This window comes from Bombus huntii, chromosome 15 (assembly GCF_024542735.1).
Source record: "Bombus huntii isolate Logan2020A chromosome 15, iyBomHunt1.1, whole genome shotgun sequence".
Taxonomy (NCBI): Eukaryota; Metazoa; Arthropoda; class Insecta; order Hymenoptera; family Apidae; genus Bombus; species Bombus huntii.
In genome coordinates this window covers 7710155-7727532 of record NC_066252.1, presented here as the reverse complement: position 1 = coordinate 7727532, position 17378 = coordinate 7710155, and the positions used below count along the sequence as shown (strand labels likewise).

General features: G+C 36.5%; 1 protein-coding gene across 3 annotated transcripts; it reads left to right on the top strand.

The window, feature by feature from the left end:
- Positions 1 to 37: 37 nt before the first annotated feature.
- LOC126873610 (LIM domain kinase 1) lies at positions 38 to 9706 on the top strand. Of its 3 annotated transcripts, none has more exons than XM_050634647.1 (8): positions 38 to 401; positions 1260 to 1374; positions 1637 to 2077; positions 2370 to 2462; positions 3034 to 3166; positions 3257 to 3489; positions 3595 to 3823; positions 3911 to 9706. In XM_050634647.1, the coding sequence occupies exons 1-8, from the start codon at positions 380 to 382 to the stop codon at positions 6209 to 6211; spliced, it is 3567 nt and encodes a 1188-aa protein (XP_050490604.1). In that variant the 5' UTR covers positions 38 to 379; the 3' UTR covers positions 6212 to 9706. The 3 variants fall into 3 exon arrangements, with proteins under 3 accessions (XP_050490604.1, XP_050490606.1, XP_050490605.1); XM_050634648.1 differs by lacking the exon at positions 38 to 401 and adding an exon at positions 416 to 951; XM_050634649.1 differs by lacking the exon at positions 2370 to 2462.
- Positions 9707 to 17378: the final 7672 nt, after the last annotated feature.

The following is a 17378-nucleotide window of genomic DNA, read 5'->3' as shown; positions in this document are numbered from 1 at the left end:
TTATGTAACATATACATTATATACTAGAAAGTTTTCTATGATACAGTCGAGGACAAAAATAAGTGGACATTCTTATTGTACCTATAGTATCCTTATACTACATTGATTATTATTTAGTAATTAATTGAAATTAATATTTATATTTTTGTGTAAATAAGCTGTATTTAATGAAACATACTTGATATTTATTTTCATCTATTTTTATTCCCAATCGCAAGTGTTCGAATACTTTCCAACCGATGTATATTTTTCCTGCGTGATGTTTAAATTTCGCGCTACTGCGCAATGTCTGTAACGTGAAGAATGGATTTCGAATCTGCTCGCTCTATATTCAGTGGCTGAAGCGCGGAGTGGGAGTGTGTCAGTTCTAGATGCTGTGATGGATGAAGTTTCGTCAAACGGTACGTCTTTTTCGGCAAAGTAGAGTGTTATTTCTAGACGAATCGGCCGAAATCATAGTGTGATATACGTAACATTTTAAGTAGTGTACGCGACAAATGAATCGATCGATGATATTTTGTGTACGCTCGATCCTTCGAGGATCGCGTGGGCGTCCTGTCTTCCAAGTCTGTTGGCCCACGCTCTTCCAGAGACTTTATTTATGCGTTCTTTTCAACTGTATCATCTCAATCGTGTATTGACAAGGAAAACAATGCTTCGAAACATTTCATAATTCCGCTGATGTCCCTTTCTTATTGACAAGTTTCGATCGCCTTAGAACTGGTCGATTTATTGTCAGCTGGTTGATAACTGCTTTCTCAACGCTTACCTAATGTCAACCGTGAATCACGTTTCCTTCCTACTACACGTCCCTGACGCGCTCTGTTTTCCGTTTGACTGCGCCGTGTTTGTTTTCATAGCTGCAACAACTTTCAATTATTCGGAATTTAATACTTAGGAAAATTTCTATCGCTAGTACGCGTCGCGTTCCTATGAAAGTCATGCAAAAACGTATGTACTGCTGTTAATGTAAATAACTCGATACAGACGAAACGTTTAACGTTAGAACTACCAAGTCTTTAATCTTTAATGTGTAATATATCATATATAAATGATTATACTATACAAATAATCACGATTTTATCTCATAAACTAATATTAATTACATAATAAAGTACCAAAAGTAGCCTTACTTATTTAGTAATTGCATAAACAGGAAACCCAAAATCACTGTATTTTTTAGTCTTAATATAAAAAATGATTTGAAACTATAACCAAAAGTAAATTCTTTATTTAAATTTGCTTTTAATATTTTTTAGACCTGGGAAGTAGGGAAAGTGGTGGGACATTAACGTGTGCTGGATGTCTCAATGCAATTGATGAAGATGAATTCATACAGGCACTAAATCAAGAATGGCATATCGATTGCTTTCGGTAAAAATAAGTAAAAAAAATGATATATTGGCTACAAAAAGTATTCTTAAACCATTGCACTTATAGCATTTACTTATTAATTAATTAGGTCCAATTATATTAAATTTTGTATCATTTAGTACTACTTTCATAAGATTATAAAAATTTGATACTACTAAAGATATTTCATTGGAAAATAATTTGTGTTAACACTTTTTTTGTCATTGAAATTCAGTTGTAATATGAATAGGAATAAGTCATTCATGAAGCTATCATATTCTAGGTGTTCAGCATGTGATGTTGGTCTATCCACATGGTACTTTGAGAAAGATGGCTTACTGTTCTGTAAGGATGATTATGGGGCTGCCTATGGTGAAGCTTGTCAAGGTTGTGGCCAAATCATTACAGGTCCTGTCATGTTGGCAGGAGATCACAAATTTCACCCAGAATGCTTTGCCTGCAACTCCTGTGGAGCCTTCATTGGAGATGGAGAGAGTTATGCACTAGTTGAAAGATCCAAGTTATATTGTGGGAGTTGTTACAAGAGACAGATGCAACCAATCAATAGGACAGCTAATTGTCCGTTCTCAAGAAAACCACATAGCATCAGATTGGTTGAGATACCTCCAAATTCTTCTGATCCTGAGAAACAAAGAGGAATTAAATTGACATTAGACCCAACTCCAAATCCCCGAAATTGTGGTGCTTTACTTCGCATATCTGAGTATGTACAGGAATATACATTTGTTATCATTCAGTGGTTAGAAGCTAAAAACAAGATACAGGGCTATAAAATAATGTCAACAATTTTTTATATTGTTTTAAAACAAACGTGCAAAACAAGAGATGATAGAAAGCATTCATTTCTAAAATAAACTAGTACTGCCATTGTAAAGTTATATTGTTGTAGCTTTTTTTATAAATATTTAACACTATGCATGAATGTGGTTATTTAAAAATAAATAAATAAAGCAAAATAGATGAGCAGCCTCTAATAACTTTGAACTAAAATGCAGGTTAATGAGAAATGTTCGTGGAAAAATCAGTAAGCTGCTGGCCTCTGTGATGGAGGTTCTATTTAGACTATGCTGCCACTTCTCTAATCATAGGTACAGCATAACAAATAAATAATATGCACTAGATATTGTATTTGTTATAAGTTAAATGTGTATCTTTTAGTATCTGCTATTTAACTGCACGCAAAATATATATCTTGTGCAAAATAATTTCCTTGTGTGTAATATTATTTGTTTACTGCATAATATGTGCTGCTTAGATGTGTGAGCATGTAATATTTAGGATGACGTGAAAGTTTAAATCATGCACTTCAGACAATTGCTACATGTTATTTCACTAATATGATTTCAATTCTAATGTCATACTTCTATATTTATTTTAATGACATTTTACATTCAAATATATCTCATTTCTTTCACATTTTCGTATTTTATATCTCTTGTGCTCTGTATTTTATGTGTATCTCATAATTAAAAAGAAAAAGAGGGAAAATGTATTAGGTCACAAATAAACATGGAAATTAGTTCCACTGTTTAATTTCACTTCTAATATCTAAATTAAATATGAATTAAATGCACGCAGTTTTGCATGTTTTGTTTAAAAAATATATACATATATCATATATTTATGAATATTAGAAATGTCATGTGAAATGTGTTACAGACTGAATATGTCCAGTGATCTCATATCTTTGCACATCGGTGACCGCATACTCGAAATAAATGGCACTCCGGTTAAGGATCAGCCTATAGAGAGCATTGAAAATCTAATACAACATTCCGACACAGTTTTACAGGTAAATTTTATCCTACAGCGACAGTTTATGTCTTTACTATCTGTCCAAAAAATAGTTAATGATAAAAACAAAATGCATTGAACATTGCAGTTAACCATTGAGCACGATCCGGACGCAGTGTCTCGACGTCCCGCATATTCATCGCCGACCGCAGCGATGTTGACATCGATTGCAAGTCCTAGAACAAGTCCCGAAAATAAAGAACGTCTATTTAAACGCCGGGATGAAGGATATATCAGTGGGACACGAAGCAGACAATTGCGGAGGACCAGGGATCCTATGCACAAAGAGCGCAGTAGCTCCATGTCGCGACTGCTTGACGGGTACAGATCAAGTTTCAAATGAAATGCTTTCATAATGTCTATCGATGCCTGAATATATATTTATTTTAAAGTTTGTTCTGTAATATATTTGTAATATATTTATAGATCTTCGCCCACAAATCCTACATGTGACTTAAGCAGAACTAGATCGTTTCGTGTCGAACCAAAGAATCAAAGAATATTTCGCGCCAGTGATCTAGTAAAGGGTGAACTGCTCGGTACTGGATTTTTCGGGCAAGTGTTCAAAGTCACACACAGAGATACCAACGAAGTGATGGTGCTAAAAGAGTTATACAGAGTAGACGAAGAAGCTCAAAAGAATTTTTTAAAAGAGGTAAGCTTACGTTTCACCGTCACCGGATCCTTTATGTATCCCTATATTTATGTACATTATTTTATTCTTTGTTATTGCCCTTAACAGGTTGCTGTGTTACGTTCGTTACATCATAACAATGTTCTCCGATTCATTGGTGTTCTGTACAAAGATAAAAAGCTTCATTTGGTCACTGAGTACATAGCGGGTGGAACTCTGAGAGCTCTGCTTCATGATACGAACGAAATCTTACCGTGGGAGCAACGGACGTCGTTTGCTAAAGACATAGCCGCTGGCATGGCTTACTTACATTCCATGAATATCATTCACCGAGATTTGAACTCGCACAATTGTCTCGTACGCGAGGATAAGACTGTAGTCGTGGCCGATTTCGGCCTAGCCAGGATAATACAGAATGGCAATTCCCCCCATAGTCGCAAATACAGCAGACATTCCGACGGAGAGGTGAAAACATCAAAGAAAGAGCGAAAGAAACGATACACAGTAGTCGGGAATCCATATTGGATGGCGCCTGAGATGATGAAGGGCAACAAGTATGACGAAAAAGTTGATATATTCAGCTTTGGTATCGTGGTTTGTGAAATCATTGGCCGGGTTCAAGCCGATCCCGATTATTTACCACGCTCTTCAGATTTTGGCCTGAACCAAAACGTATTCAAGGAGAAATTTTGCTCCAATTGCCCAGAAATGTTTTATATGATCGCCTTTCTTTGCTGCGACCTGAATCCCGACAAGAGGCCACCTTTCGAAGTGATGCAGTTATGGTTGAAAGCGTTAGCAAAGCATTTATCAGTGGGTGCAGAATTGCCATCGCATTTGGAATTCGATGTTAGAAACTACACAGGATCGAGTACGAGTACGAGCGAGTCCACGACTCCAGAAACATTGACGCCACAATTGAAGCCTATTAAAGAAGGGCAAGTACACCAGGAGAAGAAACGATGCAGCGGTTGTGACGACAGCACGCTGGAACGCGAAGAAACTGTGCCTAGTAGCAATATTCTTCAAGTGCCTGACGTGATAACTCCTCGAGGAAGGTATACGAGACAAAATAGTAAAACGAACGAATCATCTGGAACCTCTGGTCGTTACTCGAGGCAAAACTCGAGGTCTAAGGAAGCTTCCGTCGATAAACCAGACATTGTTATTTCTCCGGACTCTAGTGGATTCACTGGCTGCTTTCCAAGGCAAACTATCAAGTCGACCGAATCGCCTGCTCACTTTTCTAACGATAATCAGGATTCGTACGTGAAAAATGAAACGGAATCTAATTTGAAACGGATACCTACTATCGAAAAAATACGGTATGTGGGCAGAGCGAGTCCGAGCTCTTTGTCGGATACTCTTGAATACATTATCGATAACAAGTACTCGTACAAAGTGAATAATAATTTGAATTCCAAGTCGGCGGAGAAATCCAGTGAATATAATTCGATGAGTGGCGGCCACTCGAGAACGAAGTTGGAGGGCAAGTTCAAAATGCCGGATACGAATTCTGTTAGTTCCTACTTGAGGCAAATTGGAAAATCAATGAACGTGGTAGAGAAGGAAAGTAAAGTTGATGGTAAGAACAATAACGATACGAAGAAGACTGTAGGCGAGACTTCAAAATCATCGGCCGGCTCTTATCTCAGAAGGACAAAGATTTCTCCCACAAAAGAGACGCCAAAGAATGCATTTTCGCCGCAGAAGAACAGTCAATCCGAAGCTGGTACTTCGTTACAATCAAAAGTAAGTGTAAGCGCGGGAGAAGTTACCGAAGATGAGCCTATCAACGATAGGGTAACCAGACAGGAAAGTAATGTTTCGGATATCGGTAGTATATTGTCTAGGCAAGGAAGTCTCACAGTATTAGACTGTACAGCCAAACACAAAGATAAGATGTATAAAGATTATTTGCCTTTTAACACCTTGCAGAAGGAGGATCTCCATAAAGAAAGCAGTTTCAGGAATAATACTGCGCTTCATTATACAGATAGTCTCTATTCGAATTCGAGTCTTTCCAAGAACGATAATTTTCTCTCGTACAATACTCGAAATGAGACTAATGTAGATAACAAAAAAGACTGCACCGCATCCACCCAAAATTGTACGAATTTCGAGTCGAGTAACTCTAAGAAGACAGTAATTGAAACGGCGCCGATGTATGATGGAAAATTACCTAACTCTTTAACCGAGTACACCGAATGTTATAAAAATGTGGATCTATGCAGGCAGCATAGTTTCGGTTCCGACAGCGCAGTCGGTACCATGAGAAGTAATTTTTTCGCAGATTTAGATTTCGTTCAGTTACGAGACGGTAGGCATACACCGGATTTGTGCCATACTCCTGAACGGTGTTGCACTCCTAATCGGGCTGCGTCGCCGATAGAGAGCACAGCTTTGTGAAGTTTCCACGCTAACAAAGTAATCTATTATTCGTAACGAAACGAATCTTTACTAATCTCATTCTCTTACGCTTAATTGAAGATCTGGTAATTTAAGTTGTGTAGTTCTCATTCTCATTTTTCTAACTTCAATAACCTTAAAAATCATATATGATCAACACGAAGAGAATCTTTTCCTTTTGTCGACTGTGTTGTAATATTGCGTGACATCGTGTGAAAAAATATTATTAACAACTTGATGTCCAGTATTAATGAATCTAATGATCAGTTTGTATGAGTTTGGAATCTATTGTGAACGGCACAGTGATGCCATCTAGACGAACTCGCCCTAAAAGGTTCGCATTCCTGCAAGATCTTGCCTTGTGGTTCTCATAAGCGGGAATTTATGTAATTATAAGACTAACGAAAGCATTCCATCCAGAATTCTTATCTGATGCATTCAGAATCGATAGAACTAACGTGTGCTTTTCAGAAATGGTGTTCGTAAACGCACCGATCGCGTGTTCCGCGATCAACAATTTTCAAAACGTGTTCCCGGGGACACTAAACAGGAAGTCTGGATCGCTCCAGTTCTTTATTCTCTGTGGAAATACGGGATTATATCGAAGAAGTTGTAAGCATTACTATAGAGTCAGTTTTGTAGAATAGAGTGTAAAAAAATGATATTCTTTACCGGATATATATGTACATCATACTGTAAAATATTATCCACATATATGATGGTGGTGTGCATGTACAGATTATTATCGACATGTATAAAATTTGAGCTCGTCAGTTATATCTTTGTTATTCGCATAGGAAATATAATTTTCTTTGATTGATATTACGTCTTTCCACTTCTTATGTTCTCGATGCTATGTTTAATTTCAAAATTACAAAATTATATATCCTATATTTTTATTTAACTTAAATGATTCACACGTTACACATACGCACGCATACACATGTCAGCAAAGATATAAGTGATGATAAAAGTAGTATGATGTGTATAATATAAAAGAATGTAATATAGTTTTGTATATACATATTCCAACATTTCTCATGTTCAAAACACTGTTTACAGAACATATATTTAACAGTAAAAAGCTTTATATTGATAATGTAGAGACAAAACTTCTTTTGATACTATTAAAAAAAAGTTGTATTTCTATTCTATTACATTCTAATCGTAAACAAAATGTTCCCTAATTTAATCAAAATAGAGTGAGTGGTAGAGTACAGGATTTAAATGACTTACAATTGAATTTTGAGTCTTATTAAAACAAAAAAAAAAAGAATAAAAAATACAATTAATAGTTTTTATACAAATTAATTAGTAAGTTTTCGCACTTTGTGTTGCATATAAAAATTTGTTCACTTTGTTACCCACGTTTCTTTCTCGTTCAGATTTTCATTAACGATTGACTATGCATTAACATTGTCTTCTTCCTATTGGGAAAAATTTTGATTTATTTGAACACTGTTGTTATTGAAAGCACTTCGATTCGTTACACCAAATAAATGTTTATTATCTGTGATAAAAGGTGTTTTGAAGCTGTCTATAGTTGAAAAATCTCAAGTGGGAGTAGACTGAAAAAACGTTACTAAAATAATGGAACCCCAATTCTTACTCTTTAATGTATAAGAAGAAAGAAAAATTACTCGCAGTACTAAACTAACAATGTATTGACGAAAATAAAAATGACAAAAAAAAAAAAAAGAATGAAAATTTTCCAGATATTAATTTCAATGGACAATACGAGCAATAAATAATACCATATTGTAAAACTTACATTTTGAAAACGAGTAATCATCATTCAAAAAAATGAATATGTACGAAAACCGATTAGAACAAAAGCAAGAGAAAATGATGTCCGATTTAAATGTTTAAACAGCAGACAAGTATACAATGTTTAAACAAAAGATTTGATGTAAATCGTTGAAACATTCGAGTGAATTTTTAAATAATAAAGTTTTAAATAGAGATATTTTTGTTTAGTTAAATTCTCTGTTTGACATTTAAAACGTTTGAAACCATCTAATTGTTAAAATTGCAATCTTTTAGATTTTCAAGCTTCCGAACTACTTGAATCAAAGATGGTTGTCGTTACAGAACGAATGTTTCAAAGTTACGAATAATATCTGCGTATGTCGAATATATTTAAAGACATTAGCGTAACAAATAATGGTCAACCGAGTAATCATGTATGAGTAATCGCGTGTATAATGTAAAACAGCGAGTAACACTCGTTGTAGAATGATTTTCAGCAAACAGTATTAATCTCGTTATCGTTGCTTACTTATGACTACCGTAGTACACAAGTAGGAAACTTTATAGACACGCGAAGGGCACAAAGAAAGACTCTGTAAACTTTTGTAAAAAAAAAAAAAGGAACACGATAGAGAGGGGGAAGAAGAAGAAGGAGAGGGGGAAGAAGAAGAAGAAGAAGAAGACGAACTTTGGAATGGTAGACACATTATTTTTATAGTCTCTGTAAATTGTTATGCTCCTTCTGTTCGACATATTTGGGGAACACGAGGAGCATTCACAAATCTTAACCCCTTGCAAATTATTTTTCTTTACACCAATAATGGAGTACACGATAGGATCAGAGCATATTTCGTATACTACTTTGTTACGGAAGAAGAAATGAATCAAACAAAACCTTCGCGAGGCCTCATGACAAATTAAAGGTTAAGCACGAAATGATTTCATTAGATGGGAATAGTTTTCTGGAACAAGATTCTGGAATAGAAATTCTCTCTCATCTATTTTTTTAACTGGATTCGTCAGATCTCTCTGTATCTTTGAATGGAAACGCTGTGTTGATTATATATCTGTCATACACAGTGGCATACAAAAATATTTGAGCACTTATAAAACATAAAATGTTTTTATAAATGTTCGAATACCTTCGAGCTACTATATGTTTAAGTTACAACCTTGAAGTTATGTAAAAATTGGAATTTTTAATGTTAATTTATATGACGTGATTGATCAACATAGTGTTAACATATTTCGTTTCATGGATCTATAATCATAATGTACAATGCAACTTGAGAATTTCTTTCGAGAATCTGTTTCCCAAAAATTGCAAAATGTGGAGACAGTTGTGTCCATACAGATGAAGAGAGCAATACATGTATGTATTAATGCCGAAAAAAGGATGTATTTGAAAGAGAAGAATGGGTAGCGCGCACTTTGTTCTTTATATTGCACAATTTGTTAAAATTCGAACGATAATTTTTGCATGTGGTAAAACCACATTTCAATATTGATTATACTATATGTCACATTTTGACACGATAAAAAATTCGTCCCGATGATTGCTCAAAATCTTTGATCGACAGAAGTCGTGAACGAACCGTTTTTTATAAGTCTTTGGTATTTGTTAGTTGCAACATTTTCGAACTATTTTCCGTGCTGAAATTTATGCAACTAGGGAACAGACTGTTTTGTTTAACATTCTAGTAATACAGAGAAAAAAGAAAAAATAAATGGTTGAGAATAAATGGCTATGTTGTTTTTCTTGTTACGAAACTTTGTAGTAATTCAATAAATGTTTATTTATTCAAAACTGCAAAATAAAAAAATTATACATATGAAATTTATATAATGATTATTTAAATTTAAATATTTGAAACCAAGAATTTTTCAAATTTTGAAACGAGCGTCAGTTATCAACTGTCGGTAATTAGATGGTTAGGTGACCATTTTTATTTAACGATAGAGGAGTAGGTAGCAGCACCTGCCGCTTTAGCATTTTTTAAATAAAAAATAAAGCTATATTAAATATAACTTTTATGAAATCTTAAAAAGCTTCATGTATAAAAGATTACAAATTACTTTAGTTTTTCAAAATTTCATACATATATATAACATATATAAAGTTACATATTTATGCAATAAAAATATATAAAAGTGACATAATAAAAAACATCTTGTCATTATATGAAAGTTATAAAAATATATAATAAATATAGAATCTAAAATACCTTTAATTTGATGTTCTGATGTTGCTGAGTTACACAGTCTTTTCAAATCATGTCAAAGTGCTTCATTTCTATTTTAGTTATAACGCAACGAAACATCGTTAAAAACGTGACACTATTCTAAATATGAATACTTTTTTATTAAACAATTTGTTTATCACTTGATTCGCGTTTAAGTTGTAATTATGGACACAATTAAAATGTAATTTAACGAAAATTACGACGATGGACTCGACTGTTATAACCGGAAATACAATTTTGGCGGTTAATAAATGAACATCTAGTGGCGCCACCTATTGACATTTAAAATTCAAAATTTAATATTTCGAATTTGAAAGAGACTGTAATATTGTAGTTGACGATTGGAATGTACATATTTTGTTTTTAAAACTTTTTACGAATTTTTCTTATAATAAGATTTTTAATAACAAAACTCATCATTTTTCATAATAGAGTTCAGGTCCTGAATCAACCAATGGTAGCGCTGTTAGCGAAATATGACATTTCCGAGTAAACTATTGGACACATTTTATAAAAATGAAAGCAATATTCAAACGTTTTTCATGATAATTCTGTTAATCAGGTAAGGCTTATTCTGTATTAAACATTAAAGACGTCCAAATTGTAAGAAAATTAAAAATATAATGGCTATGAAGTTTCGTTTAGTAGAATTATTTTAGAATTTAAGTAGAATTATTTTTCTGATCGTAGAATGCATCATGTATTAAACGAATTCCTATCACACGAAACATAAAAACACGTTTCAAATATAAAAAAATGAAGCATCTTCTTAAAGTCACTTTCTGAAATGGATTGTGTTCTAGAGGAGACATTGTCTGAATATAAATTCATCGTCTAGACATTCGCGAACTCGATATACATCAAAAAAGGGAAAGAACCAGAAAGAAGATCTCTCTAAATCTCTTCTTTAAACCATTACGATCATTTAGTATTCTAAAACACTTGCTATGTCATTTTTTGTCATTCGAACCACATAACCTAACAAAGTTGACATTAAGGTTGTATCGATCATAGAAAGCGCCACCGATGCAATTACATTTTAATCGATCCATGTGATCGATTTTCATTCAGAAGTTGACCAAAAGTCGTTTCTTCGAATTTGGCTTCATTTGAAAGTTTTCATTCTCAGAAGATGTTGATTAGATGAGATATATTATAAAGCGAATCGTTTTTGTAAATGTATCTTTAACTGTCCTGTGAAATAGGATAAGATGATTACTCAGGACTATTGAGGATTTTAAGAAAATGTTACTAATCGCAAAATGTTGGTTGTAGAATCTTTAGAGGTATGTACAATTATATAACTCTTGTATCAGTTATTTTTCATGGTGACATAACATTTAGTGTAACATTGTAAAAATGATTTTATTATGTTTTAGGATGTATCCAGATTCATATCATTTTCATAGTCTGGGTTATCACACTTGACATTGTTACACTGTGCAGTGTTATACTTAACACTGCCGCGTTTAACAAAGTTTGAACCTTCTGGACGAGAGCCATGTCTATTAAGAAAACATTTCTAACATTCCGCTAACATTGCAGTTAACCTCGTCAGGAGATTAAAAGACGAACTACTATAACACTGTACCCTGTAAACATGTTAAATATGATATAACATGTACAATATAAAAGAAGTTATCTTCAGAATTTCTTTAGCTAATTTAGGTAAAATGGTAGTGTATGATCCATTCAATCGATTATTCACTCACGTGCGTTTTATTTTTTCAATCGATCTCGATAAAAGTAAGCGGCAAAGTGATTTCCAGCAGAGTTTTCGCGGGGATGCCGCTGGTGTAATTTGTCAAGCGTGGCCGAAGGAAAGAGCGACGGCTTCGAGCGAGGAAATTTATGGGTCGCAACGTGTCGACGGAAACCTTAAATTTTAACGTCCCTGTCGCGTACTCGGCCGGGTCCTGCCCTGCCTGTTAAGGACCTTGTGAAGGGGGATTACGACTTGACTGCTACGAAGCGAGCGTGGAACACCGAGGGGTGGTCTCTCCTCTCTCTTCGCGGTGGGGGAGAATCAGAGAAGTATGGTGGTGGTTCTGTGGCAGGGAAGGGGGTGGCGTTGCGACGGTGCCACAGGAAAAGGTGTAGGGAAGAGGGTGGGTTATGGGGTATAACGCGACGAAGAACATCCGAATAAAATAATAATAAACCGCGGATACGTTTCAGCGCGCGTCGCTCCTTCTTCCGTCCTGATGCTTCGCCTGTCTCTCTTTCTGCCTCGGTCTTTCCTGTTTCTGCGTCGCCTGAAATAAATGAGTCGGGTCTAACCACTTGAATCGAACGAGCATAATGAGTACAGGTTTGTGTCTCTTTTTCTTTTTCTTCTTGTTTGCTTTTTGCTTTTAAAGTTGTTCTCTATGGTAGAATTGGACAATTATTTTTTGCCTGGAAATTCGATGTATTCATCTTGTCATCATCTACATATTTGGTTCTTCTCTATGTTGTAGACGGATCGTCAGAGGTGTATGGCGATGATGTATTACGTCTAAAATTGAGTCCTTATATTCTGTTTAATATTGGGGACAAAAAGAACATTCATTTATTTAATATAGTGATACATTAGAAGTTCACGAATATTTAATATGATCGATTATTTTTCTATGAATTGTCAGTTTTTGTTAGGTTGCTTATCGAAATCTTCTTTGTATTAATATGCCGCCATCATCGTTTATTTGTAAAAAGATGATTAAGTTAATTTATACGAAACTGAATAATTCATTCATTTCGTCTGGCTGTTTTGTAAATGCAAGACCACCGAGGCTGCCGCCGGTAGACTGACTACATGCGAGTGAAACGCGACATTTTAAGGCTTGCGTGACACGGATCGATATAATTTTCTGCAGTTTAGATCGTTGCGAGAAGAGGTGGATTCCAGGTACTTGGAAAAAGAAGGTTAACAACACCACGAAACAGCAATGTTCACCATGGAGCAATTTGCAAATGAAAAAAAAGGACGATATTGCGAGAGGTTCAAAACACATACAATCAGCTTACTAGCCTATCTTAAATGTAATTCATTAGGGTTTACTTCTGTATAAGTCGATTACAAATGATACCGATTTATCAGTTAAAAGATAGTCGGAGAAGAGATGTCGTCAAACCGGAAGAATCTTTTCTTTTTACATACTAATTTTAATCTCGTTTCAACAAGGGAATACTGAATGTGTTGAGGAATACACTAACATGCTGTTGGAACAAGAAATGACATGTATTGGAAGTCAGAAGAATACTTGAGTTAAGTTAAGTAATTTCCTTCTTAATTCGCTAAATTCAATTATGAACTATTTTTAACGGATCTACATTTGAAAACGTTATTAGAGGCATGATAAACAGTAGAATATATCATTTATATTGACAAACGAAAAATTATAGATACATATGTCTATGGAGAAATACCGAGTGCAAGACGAAGACAAACTTTTATCTATTAAAAAATTTAAGTCTCATCACTATTTATAAATCTATAAAATTACGAATTTTTTGATGATAAAAGAATGTGATTGGATCATAAATGACTCAAAGGACGTAGCAGGGCTAATACAGAAAGCCATCCACGAACGTTTCATCGAGTAACGGAGCCGGAGCGATCGACCTCACAGTTCGAACGACTTGGTATTCCTCGTGGTCGAATCGTCGTGAGTCATAGCGATCACTCGGCGGATTCGCAGATCATATATTTATCGCGGCTGTACGAAAAGCCCGCTGAGATGTTTCTTCTCAGGGACAAATCAATGGGGCTGGCGAGCCGGCGGTGGCCGTTTGATGTCAAGAAAGAGCTCGACCCGCTCGGATTCAGCTATCTCGACGTCGTCGCCGACGGCGGCATCCTACTGCGATAACGCCATTATGCGAATTCGCGATTTGCATATTTCAGAAAGCGCTGCACAGGAAAGCATAAACAACTCCGGCCGCTCCGCGCAACGAGAGCGCCGTGGCTTCCTCGTCAGAAGAGTTACACGCATGGAAGATTTACGGAGAATCCAACGGTTTCCCTTTTCCCTTCCTTCTATCCTTTTTCCTCCTTCTTCCGACTCGTCGTTTTCTTCGCTGTCTCACTTCTTCTTTTCTTTTTTTTTTTAGGGAACCTCCTCTCGTACTTTGTATTCAGGCATAAATGCATGGCGACGCGAAATGGGAATTGGCTGAATACCTCCAGACGATCATCTCGGGGACGGAGGAGGAAAAAACCGGTCCAACAGTTTTGCTAGACTGCAGCTCGCGGTTTTCGGGCCGAATCCCGCGACCGAGGCTAATCCTTGGAAGACCATCTTTCGGCATGCTGACTGATGTGTCTCTCGAAATAGACGGAAGATCGTTTGTATATACACGATTTTGTTATTCAGCACGGTGTACCTTACTTCAGCAACTTTGCTGTTCGCAGTGTATGGAGAATACAGAATGTCTTCTCCTTTCCTACCTTTTATGTACCGTTTTAGAGTAAATACATCTAGGAGTATATAGCATAATAGAGTTATTTGAGTCACCTGGGCTTCAACATCCTGAAAATATATAGCTATAGAGTTGTCAATGTATATAATATACTTCACTGTTTTATCAAACCATTAATTAGAAGTTAAATATGTAATTTATTTTCAAGTTTAAAAATTGTTCATAACCGATTTTACTGAATTACATAGCGGATTATTTAGTTCGACTCAAACATCCTTCCGAGTCAAATAGCCCTGTCTAAATGGTTCTAGCCATTAATTTGGAGAAATTTAGATCTTAATTTAATTATGGAAGATAAATTCCAATTCTTCACAAGATATATACAATTTATCTTCGTATTATTAATGTCGTATGCAGATAATGGTTTATCACGGAGATTCTTCATTTCCATCCAGCAATGCTGACAACCGAGCAGAACGGAGGGCACGAGACCACCAACAGACAAGGATCGACCGCCGTAGATCGCCTTTTCCGCACATTATAATGCTAACGGTCGCTTATCAGGACAGCATAAAACGTTTCAGCGCTAGTTTCGCCGCGATAAGTGGCGGAGCGCGCGAAACCCGCGCGCTCGCTTACATAAGTAATATAATTGATTCGTTACAAGCGCTCCTACACGACAGATAAGTTTATCTGTGACGCGCATCAACGAAACCGGTTAGATAACGAGCGCCGCTACATCATATAATAAGCTTTAATTATTCGGATAATGAAGCTCGCCGTTCTCTTCTAATGACAAATAACATCGGCTCAACCATAAGCCACTGCAGCGAAACCATCATGTCGAAACTTCCGGAGGAAAAGTTACGTTGGCTTTCCTCGACGTTTCCTTCGACTCTACGGTGTTACGTCCCTTTTAATCTGCTATCGTTTGTTTCACTTGTAACTTCAATCTGCTTCTAGTTTACACGTCACCCACGACACGAAAAGCTATCTTAGAGAAATGTAATTTATTTATGATAAGTTGAAAATCATAGTTGTGTATGTCAAGATTTTGAGAATCTGGATCTAGTCATGTACCTTAACTTTTAAAAGCATCCAATGTTTCATAATTAATTAAGTTGCAACTTTATTCTTTGTCGCGATACGTTTTCATGACTTTGAAGAATATAAACGACTCTTGAACAACGACTACTAGGAATGATATAAGAACCTCAGAGGTACAGTGGTAACAGTGGTCCATAATTTTAAATTGTACGTCTTCGGTTGCTTTTGTTTCATCCTGTTCCAGTTTACCAGTTCGAAGAATCCCGAACAACCTGTTAAACTGATCGGACAAAACCTGGGAGACGTTGATCTTGGATGAAAGAACAAGTCCCTGGTACCAACTTCCATCTGGTGTCTTAACGAGCAACCATTTTAATAAACTCGTCACACCGGTGCACGGGCTAAGATCGAGAGCCTTTCCATATCTCGAATTTCAATTTTCACGCGACACTCCGTAAAGTATCCAGAGGCAAGAAGGAACGCGGCAGTAAGGAATCGCTGAGAAAGATCTCGACGAAGGAAAAAACGCGTTTGCCGTCAAATACCAGCGATCAGGCGGAAAGAAAGGAGGCTGGATGATGTACCGGTAGATCCACGTTCCACGCCGGATATTTACGTGTAGCCCGATGGCCGAACTCCTGTCGAACATCGGGTTTTACAGCGTCGAGCAACGGCGTATCGTTGGCCATCATCGAGGACCAAGGATCCGGCGACTGGTTACACACAAGTAGATGGATGAAGGTGGCTGGAACAAGGTGGCGGTTGATGGGTGTAAATTCAAGATACGATCTTCTCCCTTCTGTGTCCCTTTCCAAGTGGATTTACCGACTGCTGCGCGTTCTGTCCGCTTTACTCGGTTTTTAATTATCTCCGGGGTCCCTGAGACAAAGGCGTCGCCGCCGTCGTCAGCCAGGTAAACGTTTCTCTGTCTTACCTCCTTTGGCCGACGAGGACCGGGGATGTCTGACGAACCTTCTGGAACTGGGACGTGACGTATCGGCGCTGGAAAGCTGAAGAATCCTGGCAATGAATCGATTGTATATGTAAATGGGCTTTTGAATTGTTTGGAGGAAGTTCAGAAACGAAAAATCGAGGAAGATAATTCTTACATGGATAAGAACTAACAGTCGTCTTTTAAAAGATATGCCACTGTTACTACAGTGAGGAATTCGATGAGGAATTTTAGAAGACGTATGGATTATGGAACGCAAAGATGATTTATCGACTCGTTGGTTCAAACAACGATATAAATTTAATTGTTAGATTAGGTACTTGGTTTATGATTTAGATTCCATCATGAAATTGGCGAATGGTCTTCATAGAGTTGCGCTAGGCCGCTAATAAAAGATGTCCCCGTCTGGTCGCATTATCATTTTAATTGCTTCGTTTTGTGCTGAACCTTTTTGCCAGATCCTTATCTCCGCGTCGGGACAAATTAGCACCCCGACTGTGTGTTCGGTTGAAACCTGTTCGCTGGAATCTGCAAATTACCTTTTCTGCCGCCTCGATATAAAGGACGCCGGACATTCGGAATGGCGCGAGCGCGCCTTTTACGCCAGCGATCTTGCGCCGAGTGTTGCAAGTACAAATGAGCGAATTTACGTCCCGAAGAGCTACGACTCTCACTTTCGATGCATGTTAAGGAAGAGTAGCACCGTGTTTTGCAATTAGAAGCGTTAACCGTATGCTACTAGACCTTTGCAGGTTCTATTGGCGAAGAAATTCCT

Bases quoted from the DNA above. Each gene is read 5' to 3' on its own strand.
- LOC126873610 (XM_050634647.1), top strand. From the start codon at position 380: ATGGATGAAGTTTCGTCAAACG. The intron at 2,463-3,033 runs GTACAGCATAAC...AATGTGTTACAG, and splicing joins TGCCACTTCTCTAATCATAG to ACTGAATATGTCCAGTGATC. The intron at 3,490-3,594 runs GTACAGATCAAG...ATATATTTATAG, and splicing joins ATGTCGCGACTGCTTGACGG to ATCTTCGCCCACAAATCCTA.